This window comes from Apaloderma vittatum, unplaced genomic scaffold, assembly GCF_000703405.1.
Source record: "Apaloderma vittatum isolate BGI_N311 unplaced genomic scaffold, ASM70340v1 scaffold1062, whole genome shotgun sequence".
NCBI lineage: Eukaryota > Metazoa > Chordata > Aves > Trogoniformes > Trogonidae > Apaloderma > Apaloderma vittatum.
The window spans coordinates 42,141-55,888 of NW_009705032.1; the positions used below are offsets into that span (position 1 = coordinate 42,141).

General features: G+C 38.0%; 1 protein-coding gene across 1 annotated transcript in view; it reads right to left on the bottom strand.

Moving 5' to 3' along the window:
* Positions 1 to 13,748, bottom strand: part of SUCLG2 (succinate-CoA ligase, GDP-forming, beta subunit) — a gene marked incomplete at both ends in the record, with an annotated part of 94,341 nt that overhangs the window by 39,099 nt on the left and 41,494 nt on the right. Inside the window, 4 exons of the mRNA XM_009865227.1 lie at positions 3,992 to 4,134; positions 5,886 to 6,047; positions 11,054 to 11,150; positions 13,103 to 13,192. Coding sequence (XP_009863529.1) covers positions 3,992 to 4,134; positions 5,886 to 6,047; positions 11,054 to 11,150; positions 13,103 to 13,192 — 492 coding nt within the window. The remainder of the gene's footprint in view (positions 1 to 3,991; positions 4,135 to 5,885; positions 6,048 to 11,053; positions 11,151 to 13,102; positions 13,193 to 13,748) is intronic.

The window sequence follows — 13,748 nt, forward strand, 5'->3', positions numbered from 1 at the left end:
AAAACAAGCACCTGTCGAGCTTGGTAAGGATGTGAGAGTACTCAACGATGAGTACTTCAGTGAGGATGGATGAAATAGCACTTTATCATACACACAGGGGAGAGCCAGACATCACTCAGAACCTCTGAAATACTGAAGGAAACAACCTCTTCTCCTTGACTGTGGGACAAAGAGGAGCAATGAAGCTCCCACGGTGCCTCCCAGCAGCTTGAACACCCAGAATCAAGCCATCTTTCCCTTTCTTGTTACTACCTGAACAGGGGGAAGACTGTTCATCCTCTGACAAAGCAGATGCACAGCACAAACTCAGAAACAAGACTGGCAGGAAGGAGGAAAAAAAAAATGAATAAAATAGAGTCTGGAATTTAGACAGTGAAAAGAAAGGAATTCAGAATCATCGCAATGCCCTGTCTGACCTAGGAAGTATTGGATGTGGCAGACTGCAAACAAGACCAGCAGAGTATAAAAGGATCACTGACTCCAGAGACAGCATTTCCATCCAAAAACCAGTGGGTAACCTTTTACAATGAAAAAAACCTTTTTTTTTTTTTTTTTTTTAAGAATTATAGACATTGACAACAGCCAGATTAAACCAGCAGCAACACAGCCAAGATCTTCATTTTTCTTAAAAACAATATCCTCAACTTCACTAAATCAAATCATGGCATACTTCTTTTTTTTTTTTTTTTTCTTTAAGACAAAACAGATGTTTTAGAGACAACTATAGAGAGAGAAAGAAATCAAAGTGTAGTAGAACATTTCCTTCCGGAATATTTCTTCTCTTGCAACATCCTTATCACTGCCAGTGACACATTTCAGCTCAGCTAAAAGACAGTGCTTCTCCATATTACAGCCCTGCAGACTTTTCTTGTTTGTTTGTTTAGTCTTCCTCTGAGGCTCAACATTGTTTGGAGACATTTACAACAGTTAATTGCCCTTCAAGTTCCCAAAAGCAAACAAAGTGGGCATCAGGTTAAAGGTTGCAGGGCAATGACTGACCAGATACAAACTGCAAATGCTGCATCAGCCACAGCGACTCTTGGGACTGAAAGCCCATTAGTTAAGAAAAAGAGAGGATTCATTCAACTATCTTACTGTATACTAATGAACATGTTGTATTTGGAGTGGAAATGGCAGACATTTGCTATATTTTCTGAACAAAATGAAGAAAACCATGAAATGTTGTTGGGTGCTTTTTTTTTGTTTTTAAATGGAGAGCAAATATATTAATATTTGACTGCAGAGCAGTAAGAAAAACAAGAGCTTTGATGTTAGGCTGATATAACCGCCAGGGCTGCTACAGTCTCCTGTTATTTACTGGGATATCAGCATATTTTCCCTAATCCTAATTTAATCTCATATATATTATTCATCAGTTACCATTAATAGAAATTTTTCACCAGATATCCTGTGGAATTGAAACAGCATTGCCAATGGTCACAGTGACAACATAAAGGCCAAATCAGTCAAAATGAAAGGGCTGACACGAAGCAGTTCAGAAGTGACTCGCTTAAACCTGGCAAGCCTCTCAGGAATAAGAGCTGTGGTAAGAGTGGTCACGTGCAGGGCTAGGCTCGGAAGAACTAATGTTAACAACTTAAGTACGGGTGACAGAATTAAATCTCAATAAAAATCCAGCATCTGTGGCGAACAATGCTGTAACCTCTGTGTTTGCATCCATGTTTGCTATGGACTACGGTGCTGGAGCACATAGCTTTCGGAAGGCCCCTCATTCCCCTGCACCATGCCCACTAACAGAGACTAGTGGGACTCTAAGCAGTCATCCTCCCTTTTTCCCCTGAATGCAATCAAGAGAACAGGCAGAAGAGAAATTCAACAGAGCTGTTCTTCCTGTGAATGAAGAAAAGATCAGAAAAGACATTCAAAAGGAAGAGAGGAGGCAACGAATTAATGAGGAATGAGTTGTGGTGCGTTTAGGCTAAAGCCTTCTGCATCTTCAGCCAAAGCCAGGAATGGCACAGCTACAGCTGTGCAGACACAAGCATAAAGGACTCTTTCAGGTCCTTTCCATGGTACCTTTCACTGTGCCCCGCTGTCTCAATTAGCAGAGCTTCATTAGGACAGGTGTAAACAGCCAGTGTTAAACAGCAATATATAAGCAGAATACATAATAGAAGATGGATACATTTACAAGTTAAATGTTGGGCATGCAGATGTTATATAGATGACAGCTACTGAAATGCCTTTTTGTTTTAAAATTGTTTAAGCCCAGAAGTTTCATCACTAAAATTAATACCTGCTGTTTGCGCTGTAGCAGAGAAGAACCTATTTAGCATAGAGATAATTAACAGCTAAGTTGTGTATCTAAGAATTTACTGCACCTGCTTCTCCACCACTAACACAAGTTGCAAAACTAAATTACGCCTCAGCCAAACCTTGATCATCATACGAAGCACGCGCTGCAGAACAGCTCAAACACACACAAACAAACCCTCATGTAATGTCCTGAGAATAGCTAAAACTCATTCAAATGAAGACAAGCATAACAGTTTCTACCAGTATCAGACAATGAAGGAAACTATAAGGCTTTCTAGCATGAATCTCAAGACCCATCCTGCCTCCCTTCTGCCCCAGGCAAGATATCTTGCTTCTCTCCTTCTCCAGGCCTGTGTTCTTTGAGGCATGTTAATGACTTGAAGCTTGTAAGATCACTTAGTAGGACACAACCAGTTCTCTTCCTGTGGCTCTTGGGAAGAACATAAACTTAGACCTCTACATACAAAAGGTCAGCACAACCCAGGTCTATGGTAGCACAAAAATATTCAGGAAGACCTTGAAAGAAAGAGCTTTCAGGAAGAGTTTTAAATATCGCATACAACTGTCTAGTAAGGAGAGTTACAACTTACAATAGAAAGCCAACCTGTGCTTACTTCATACTGTCAATTTTGTTGCTGATTTTGCCTTGAAATTTTGCTGCAAACAATATCCACCTGTATTTGTAAAGTCTCAGCATTTTGTCACTTTTTTGTATACAATTATAGTGATGAAATTTCCATGGGAAGGTGGTATTTAGAGGTGCGAATATCACAGACACAATGAACGTGAGGAAAATGGATGGAAGCACAGAAAAAGAGACATAAAGGAGACAAAGCCAGATCCTCAAAAATAAGCAAAACACTGAAATTGGGACATCAGCAGAGATGGAAAAGATGATCAAAGCCCTTCAGCTGATTTTCATTAGCAAAAAAAAATCTACAGCAACTTAAGTTCTGGCTGCCCACAAAAGCAGAACTGCACATTGGCAGGGATGGTCAGCTGGCACTGCTCCAAAGCCCACGCCTGATCAATAGTCTCTCAGTAGACGTTCTACTTCTATCTGCAAAGTAGACCAATGACCTCAGCACACTAAGAAGCATCTCTAGAAATAACTTCTACTTAATACACACAGACTAATGTCTTCTCCTGTTGTTCGAAAAGAAAAGAGCAACTCCACCTCCATCTGCAAAAGGAAGTGGTACAACGTACGAGGCTACGATTCCAGCCTCTGAATGTTAATAAAACGCAGACTACCCTGCAATGCAGAATCACGATATTTTAGGAACCTCAAGCTTAGGAGGACAAATGAGCCTTTAGAACTCGCTATTTGCTTAATTCCCATTTTTCTTTTCACTCTAGTGTGGCACTACACTGTTAGGAATGACATTTTAGGTATCTAAATCTCACAAATTCCACTTTAGGCCACCCAGCACTACAATGCCCAGCACTACCATATCTGCATTTCTGTGTTGAACTGCCTTGACAAAGTATCCTTTCAAGACTGACCAGCAAGCCTGAGCATAGATCAGGAACTAAAAAGTCAGTGTAGTGGTTCCCAGGGAAATAAATTTCGCTCCCAAACGACCCTTGTAGCAACTCATCCTCAGTTTTCACACCATTATCTGTATTTTTTCAGTATATCATCCATAGTCCTAAAGCACAGCTGTATTGCTGCACAGGGAAGCTTCTGGTCCAAAATCAGCTTTTTTATTACCTTTGGATCAGCTGTCAGCAGCTTGAATGCTTGATATACCTGGGCTTCTTTCACACCTCCACCGAGATCCAAGAAGTTGGCTGGCTTTCCACCGTTCAAGGATATTATATCACATGTTGCCATTGCAAGTCCAGCTCCATTGACTGCAATTGTAAATATCAAGTGCTTATATTTCACATGAAAATATATAAGATTTCAGAAAAGGCTTAAAACATTTTTTAGCACAACCACATAACACAGCTAAAAACATTACACAAACATCTATTTCTAACAGGTCAGTACCCACTCAAGGATACCCAATGCAACAAATCATAGAATCACAGAATGGCACAGGCTGGAAGGGACCTTAGAGATCATCTAGTCCAACCTCCCTGTTGTGGACAGGGACGCCACCTCCCGACTAGACCAGGCAACATATGGGGACCGACAAGGAATAATTCAAAGTTCCGTGCATACGCACCAACATACAGATTTCTTCAATAAGAAATCTCTATAAATTTTAGGACTTTGATGTGCACCTTCACTTAAGCACGGATGAGCACTGGAATGGTAATTGCAGAAACACGGTAACTTCTGATTTATAAAAAAAAGAAAAGAAAAAAAAGGACACAAAAACTTCACAAGACATAATGGACAAATTAACTCCATGAGCTCCCCTCCCATCATTTTGATAGCAGCAGATGATGCTTTGTATTATGTACTTCAGACAACTAAATTTTGGAGACAGATATCAGATGCTCCTGAAATGGCCTTGTAGTTACACAAAATCACAGAATTGTTGAGGCTGGAAAAGACCTCTGAGATCATCAAGTCCAGCCTATGACTCAACAGCATCGCAACAGCTAGACTATGGCATTAAGTGCCACATGCAGCCTTTCCTTAAAGGCCAGTCTGAAAATATTCCCATTGGACTCCCAAGGAACCAGGAAAAGTAGATGAGAATTATTTGTGCCCAGTAAATTGCTCCTGCTAGACAAAGGCTTCTGTGTCACCTGTAAGTTAACACCGATACCCAAGACTAAAAAATAATACCCTACAGTGTTGCCCTTTTTCGTTTGGGTTTTGGAGGGTTTGGTTGTTTTTCATTTTTGGGAGTGTGTGTGGCTTGGCTTTCTTCAAATTGAGATTAAAGTCTCACCGTCACTGAATGAGCTGCAACATATGATCAATATCTCCTAGACTTGTGGTTAAAGTACATATCTAAGCAATGTAAATGCTGGACATTTTCTCACCAACCTGAGATAAAAAGCCAAATTCACTTGGACTCATAACACCATGTTGTACTGGCTAAAAGAATTTGTACAAAATGAAAATTATTTAGAGTACAAAATGAAAATTATTTTTTTACTTATCTCTTCTAAACACAAGAGTAATTTCTGTTCTACAGAAACTTCAGGAAATAAAAACCTGGGATTTTCCTTTTAACAACCACGCAGCTTTTTAAGCAGCTTTCCTTAAAGGGAAATGGAGTTCAATATTCAATTGTACGTGGCAATATCATGTTTTTACACACATGCTTTTGAAGTTCCTTTTAAGTAACACAGTCTCATTTTGAAAGTCAATGATCGAATTTTGATGACTTTTCTTGTTTTAATTACTGAAAAGACCAATTCATCAGCTTAAAAATTCAGAATGTAGAACCCTCACAAGCTTCTCCCTTCGCCCAGCTTCTCTCTGACACCACATGTGCCCTGCCTGTCTGCTCTCGCCGTTATCACCCTTTCATCACAATTTTAGTTCCATTCCTGCAAGAACTTGTGGAAAGGACAGAAAACCTCAGCAAAAGAGACTGAAATACTGTCAAGGGTGGACCGAATGTCAGAATGTAAACAGTCTGTACACTGAACAAGTACGAATTTGTCTTCAAATGTCTTCTGGATTTATTTGTTCTTACCAAAGCAAGCAATATTTCCATCCAGTCCTATATATTTTAAGTCATATTTGGCAGCTTCGTTCTCTATAGGCTCATTTTCAGACTTGTCATCCATGGCAAATATTTCTTTTTGCCTAAATTCTGCATTGTCATCAAAGTTTATCTTGGCATCAAAACAAACAACTAAAGGAAAAAAATAAAAGAACACAGAGGCATTTAGAGATTACAGTTAGTCACAGATTCTGAAATATTAAAAATACTACAGCAGGGAGGGCTGACATACAACGGGCTGAAGTTCCAAGCATTGAGTCCAGCAGAGAAGGGCAAGTTTTCCTTAAATCCTATGTTGAGAGAAAGTAAAGCAAGTATCTCCACACCTTGTTGCAGGATGATCCCTGTGTTTGCTTTAAATAAAGTTTCCATAAGTTACGAAGGTGGTTTTTATCATTTAGACAGGTGGTCTGCAGTAATTTTATGAGTCTACTTTCAATACTTTGAAAGCATGACCAATATAACAAGTAACAGGCTAGCAATCTAAAGCAAGCGAACAGGCGTTCACTTATAGTTCAACAAAACAAAATGCTTTCCTGAGCCATATTTTTAATTTATAATGTTATTAGCTATACACACCATATTTCTCTAAAGACTTGAATTAAAACATCTTTAAGTCAATGTAGGTTAAAAATGATCAAATGATGATTTTTAATTAAAGAAAAATTAGAAAGTAAATACAAAACTTCTCAATGTCAACACCTGCTATGGTTGTAAAAACAAATTAAGAAGAAGCTAAACCTGACCATATTAAATAATAGATACAAAAGACTAGCCAGTAGACATAATATTCCCATCAAACCAGGAGAAATAGAAATGTGTGTAGAGTGAACTGGTTATCTGCCTATTTATTGGCTCATTATTTCTATGGGTTTGCATAAGCAAACACACATTAGATTAAAATGTTCTAAGTAAATGTAAGACTATATACTTACCATTTCAGTATTTAAGTAATTTGACTTGTACTATATCCACGTTATAATTACTGAACTAAACATAATTGATTTTCTCAATGCAAACCAATCAGATTTAAGTGCCTTTAAATACTGCATCCAGAAAAATCCAGTAGTTTTTCTTCCCACTGTGATCTGATTCATACTTCTATCGAAACACATACACGGTCCATGTGCACGTGCTCACTGTATATGTCTTTGTAACTGGAGGTCAACTCCAATTAAAGAGACAATTTTTAGTTTTTGACATAGATACCCTTCAATTAAAATAACTAATCACACAGTCTTTTTGGTGGACAAATACCTCTCTCTCGCTTTGTTGTTGTTTTGGTTTTTTTGTGTTTCTTTAAATTACACAATTGCTTAATTTAGGGTAAAATACATAAGCAAATAGCAAACAAAACATTTAAACAAACATGAGAGTTCAACTGTTTGTTTTGATTTGCATTACTGTCTTCTTGTTTTGGTTTTCTGATGTTTTTTTTCTGATGTTTTCTAACCAACACCAGTATCAAATTAAAACTAAATTAAAACAGGATCAAATTTCATTTCACTGACTGCAGTTTCAGAAAACTATTAATAGTGTTTGTGTATAATAAATCTTTCTTGGAAGAAGCTAGATCTCACCCAGTCAACCATAACGTGGGTATCCGCCAAAAGGCGAAATGTCTGAAGTTCATAATATGCTCCTACTCTACTAGAGCTGCTTTAATTTTTTAAACAATAAATTAAGACCTGTACCATTTTTCATCTTTAAGCTTGTAGTTCCTTAAATTGCTAAAACAACTCAGAGCTCTGTATACCTTAGACATTAACATCCTCAATGTCACATTAATAGAACCTCATTTCTACAGAACATTCATCTTTAACAAAGGCCATGTTGTACAAAGTGGCAGGAAAAACACCCATTAATATTTATCAAACCATTTTCACCATCAAAACCTCATGGTTACATGCATGACAGATTATAAAAATTAATTTTCCTTCTAAACAAATCACAAAGAAAGCTCCAAGACTTATATTCACAGAGCACTTCTGTTGTTTTTGCTAGCAGCGTAGGATTTTTGTCAACTGCCAATTCAACAGCTTATGCTGAGAGCAAATAAAACAAAAAAAAACCCAAAGAAATTGGCAGTTCCAGGCTTCTGACCCAATAGCGTTAACACAGAATTTGTGACAAAATTAAACAAAAGGAAATGCATACAACAAGGTATTTTCTAATAGAAATTCACACAAATGAAAAAAAACAAAGCACAGCAAGAAATAAATCCATCTTAACTGTTACTTTGACAGGAATAATGGTCTCCAAACAGAGACTTATATTTGATCATTAAAAATAGCTGCATTAAGCTACTTGAATGTTCTTCCATTTGTTTTATCTTTATTCTTCTTTCAGACATTTCAGATGGAGTAACTGCTAGCAAAGAAAGAAATAAGCACAGGAAGACTTCTGTGTGTGTCTGCTAGTAAGATGGCTTTCACAGCTTGAAACCCACTTTGTTATTGCTCCTCAGCTTCCTGGATGCAAAACACATGGGGAAAAACCTCAGAGAAAAGAGGATAACAACTCCCACCATCCCTCAAATTAAGCCCTCCTCACTACATATGCACATCCATTCCAGAAAAGCTAAGTTGTTAACTTATCCAAACCAGCTCATTTCTTCCACCCCACAGTGCTCCAGCAAAGATGCAAAGCCAGCACCATCACCATGGTTGGCTGGGATATTTTATGACCACTAGTTTTATTTCCTCTCATTCCTAACTGTCCTCTCCTTCACATGCCTCTGTTTGCCTACCAGTTTCCTCTCTGTTGGTACCCAGCCAAATACATCTGCAGCACCTCAGCGATGCCCCTGTGCCATCACCTGACAGCGCTGCCTCTGCCCTTCTCAGTTCCTTCTCGTGTCTACACACACGCCTACAGTGTCCACGACACACTCCAAGGGCTGCCTTGCAGCATTGCGTGGCTGAGATGACGTTAAGTACTAAACTGAGAATTTTGTCCTTTGCCAAAAGAACAGAATGGGAAGTGCTTCTGTACTGGCCATCTGAGCTGGTGAATACCCGAACAGCCTAGTCCTGGCACCAAGAGCTCACCTCAAGCTCATTTCTCTGCCTGACAGGAGGCGATTGTCATAGCTATCCCAATTTCTAAGCAACAGGACTACTGGGTACCTTCCATACTGCCCTGCAGCGTTAAGGTACCTTGATCAATTATTGTACTCTAAAAAACGTTTTCACTGAGTTTAGAGGAAGGAAATTTTGCTTACACTGTATCAATGGTCTTGAACCCACAAAATAAACTTGGTATGTGCATCAGTCACAGCAGACAAACATACTCATGAATTTGTTCTGACGTCCACATCATAATCCGCGGGAAGGCTCCAGCAATTTTTGTTATACTTATTTTAAAGGTCCCATTTGTCTCCAAAAGGTCAAAAGTGTCATGTGTTACACATTGCTAGAACTCGAAAAATCCAGAGCATTCATTTTACAAGGCCCTATTTCATGGTTCTGCTTTAACTTCATTGTGCAACACAAAATGAGAATGTCCTTCTCACTTCATTCCCAACTGGTTTTAATGACATCAATGGATCTATTTAAAAAACAGGGGAAAATAGGAGTCTGTGGGGTTCTGACGGCAAGTTTTCCATTTCTGTTTAAAATCAGCCTACAGTAGAACTACACAGGTCAAGAGCAGGACTTTGTTTCTCTCCCCCAGTACACATTTTGCAAATTGCATAAGAACCAATGGAGACAGAGTTAGTTCCTAAGAATTTCACTTATTTATTAAGCTGAGTGAGGTTTACAATGCAGAAACTATTGATTCAACGTGCACGTTATTAAGGTACTTCAAATGAGCTGGAAGTCTGAGCACACAGTGCTGTGAAAGACTCAAATAAAAGCAGTTAAAGAATTTGGTGGAAATCATTCTCATAAGGTAAAACCTGAGCAGAGAGCTAAAGGATTCTGGTGGTAAGAATACCAAAAACCCCACCCCCAATCAAAAAGGAATTCAAAAAGGTCTGCTATCAAAGTAGAATTCATACATTTAAGCCATAAATATGTTCTTCTAGCTTAATGTAACTGAAAAACAGTTTTTTAATCATTTTTATCATTGTCTCTGACTAAGCCTCATATCTTAATAGACAAGAAATTAATTTTTACATTTGTTTTTCAAATATCACTTTACATGTTTTAGTGTCCCACAGCCTGTGTTAATAACAAAGAGCACCATTTTTAAGATGTGTTAATAAAACAGGGTGGGGTAGGCTTTCTTTTACATCTTTGAGAGCTTTTTAGAGTTTATTACCAGCAGAATTTTCCTCTGAAGTGGGGGACAATTCTCCATCAATTCTTTTGCATTTTGGGTTTTTTTTACAAAAAGGGAAAACCAAGGCTGGACAACTGGAAGAGACTGCATAGTTTCTAGCCTCAATTCCGCTTCTGAATTCCTGAACAACTTAGCCAAGAATAGGGATTTCTAGTGAAAAGCTCTTTGTTTTACAATCTAGCTGTGGGCACACAGAAAACTGTTTAAAAAATGCTGATTTTTTTCAGTTGGTACTGGAACTCATGCTCTCAAATGACATAGCACTGATCTTCCAAAAAGTTTCCAGAACAACAATTAAGCAGTCACATTCCTAATGTCTGTTAAAATAGGTAAAAGCTTTAACTTTCCATTTTCTAATTTCCACTTTAATCTGTAGGCATATTTTATAAAGTTGGTGAAAAGCTGGAACTGTCTTCATTGTGAAAACAGATCAGATGCCCTTTTTCTTCCCAAAGGATGTAGCGAAGTATCTGGTTCCAGCTGGAATTTCTCCTGTCCTCTAGTAGGTTGCAGAGTCAGGCACTTAAAATTGTAACTCCCCCACGTGTTCACAAATAGCAAAAACCACAAAATAAACCCAAGAAAACCTCAACTTTGTACAAAGAGCAGAAAATGCTGCTGTTTCTCACCAGGCCTAACACATAGAGGTTAACACTTTCAGTATTTGTGTGGCACAACAAAAGGTATCGAAATGTAAAATCTGCCATGGGAATATTTATGAATGTTGCTTAAATTACATCACAAAATGAAATTAATGCAAGGCTGCTGCTACAGCCTTCTATGCAATTTAATTTACAGTTTGCACAAATAAAGAATTATAATGAATCCGTTTGTTTCTTTCAATTTCTTACCTTGCCCTTCTGGAGTTTCACCAAAGGGATTCACTTCAACCTGAGTGGCATCAATTTTCAAGAAAAGATTATACAGCTTCTTAATTTGATCTGCCGCCTAAATTTGATCAAGCAATTTACAATTACCACACAGAAAAACAAAAGTTAATGTTTTCAAGTAAAGGCAAACCATTATTGATTATTTTTAATATATTGAATTGCACATTAGATCTAGATAACTACTGCTTTTATTTCTTTTTTCTTAATCATATTTATATAGCATCTAAACCAGCTCTAAAGTAGTGTTAGGATGCTGCATAGCATTTAGTCAGTGTGCGTTTAAAGACTACGCGAACTGGAGATTTTCTACAAAATAAACAGCACAATGATTACGACAAGTGTAATTTGAAAAGTGCCAAACAGTTCGCAAGGGCGCATTCTCCAGTAGGCTGAGAGCTAAGTTGCATTCACGTTAATCGGTCTAAAATCAGAAACCGTAAAGCAGTACGTGCACATTACTGGCTTCAGTCAAAACATACATTCCTCCTTCCTCCATCAGTCTGAAATGTTTTGATGAAGAAATTATAAGAGAAAGACTCCACACCGGTACTGCACTACACCAGGAGCATGGTGAGGGATGTTCTTGGCTCAGGGCCAACACGCAGCGCCACAGCCAGTTTGGGACCAACGCGACTAAGGCTCGGTAAAGAGTTACAGTTCAGAAACAGCATACAAATTGCTTTACGAAGCCTTCCCTGCTCAAAAGTCATCAGCTGAAGCACTCTCAGTGGTTTTAACCTTTTTAAAAAAATAAATAATCAGTTATAAATCTGCACCCACCAACGCAGAAGCTTCCTGGGCACGAATGCTCCGACTGACAAATTATCCTAATCCTGCACAGGTTAAGGCCGTCAACGGTGACGCTGGGGAGCGAGTCCCACTGTGCAAGCCCACGCTGATTCTGGGCAACCTGAAAAGCTGTTGTTGCCCTAGTACTCTGCTGTAATTCTAACAGATCACCAGAATTGCTTAACTTCTCTTAAGGGCTGCTCCATCGTTTACCGCCTCTCTGAATCAGGCAGCTTAATGTCAACATTTCTCTTTCTCAAGGTCTACAAGTACTGAGGCTTTTCAAGGCAAAGCATAAAATTCCAACCTAGAAATAGTGAATATATAAGTAAGTACTAGGATTGTCTGAATAAAAAGTATGTCCACGTGCTTCAGCAAATTCCTTTGAGTTGATAGCACAAGGAAAGAAAAGCATTCACTGAAGCATTATTTAAATGTATTGTTGCAAAGTCCATATACTGCTGTTAATTATTAAGTACCAGAACTCTTCAAGGGTTGAAAGGTTCTACATAATCATTTCTCCTCATTAGATATACAGCTAAAACTTCAAACATGTGTTAATCAACTTAATGATTATGCATTTGTTAATTGCACGGTTGGGATGGAAAATAATTAAAACTGCTGAATTAAAAATAAAGGAGTTCTACAAAAATGACAGACACTACGGAAAAAAACCCAAACATGCAGAAGTAGCTTAAACAAGCTTTCTCTTCTCTGCACAATGATCCATAAAGGCAAAATATCTTGCATATTTGTGCACAATATGAAATTCCAATATGTACAGAAAAAGCTGGGAGCCTTTTGGTTTTGAGACGAAGATCGGGGCGGGGGGGGGGAAGGTTTCAATTACACAAAAGTTTCAGTTACACACAGACACACTTTTACTTCTCCTCATATTAACAGAAAAGTTTTCCAAAAAATTCTACCCATGTAATTCACTCCAATGGAATTCCAATGAAATCAAAAGAATCCCATGCAGTGTAACAGTATGATGTCACCAATTACTTCAAAGACCAGGGACTTTCACCTTGGAACAATAAGGTCCTTATTCAAACTGCTACAGCCTGGTGACAATTATATATATACAGGTACAATTTAGTACTTAAAATGTCAAAATGGTCCTGATCTAATGGACACTCAACCTTTCTCATTTATTTGGGAAACAGTTATTGTGTAGCCAGGTTACGAAGTCTTCACTAAAAACTGAGAGAGTCAAGTTACCTGTTGTTGCAAAGGTCCTTTGAAACCCAAATTTTTTGCCATCTGCAATGCCTGATGATCCTTCACGCCTTCAAAAATATCTATTTCCTCCTGTAACAATAGTGTGCATAAATATAACTAAATATTCCATCCGAATGGAGATTTATAACTTCAAAAGGAAAACAGTATACATTTGCAAATTAGTAATTGAAGCATGGCTGTTTGCCAAAGCACTCTGAGACTGAGGCTACGGCAGCTGCCTATAGGGTACATTATAATTACCACATCGACTAAGAACCAGCCCTTCCAAATAATATATAATTCTTCAGGGTGGCATGCTGACAAGACAATGTGACACCAGTTTTCACTTTTAATTACTGTACAGATGGCGTTGACGAATATTTAGTCTGTTAATTTTTATGACATCTTCTGGAATATTTTCAAGGCAATAGGTGTCACTGCCCAGTAACACTGTGAAGTTTATCTAATTTTAAAATGCACATTAAATATTTTTACAATTTTTTGATTAATTATACTTGATTGTGTCAATTGTTTTCCCAGATGAATAACTTGTCTACTCGTTGTCATGCCACAGTAACATAAAAAAATAATTAAATTTAGTCATCGTTAAGAAAGCAATTACAACAGCTGTATTTCAGATGCAAAA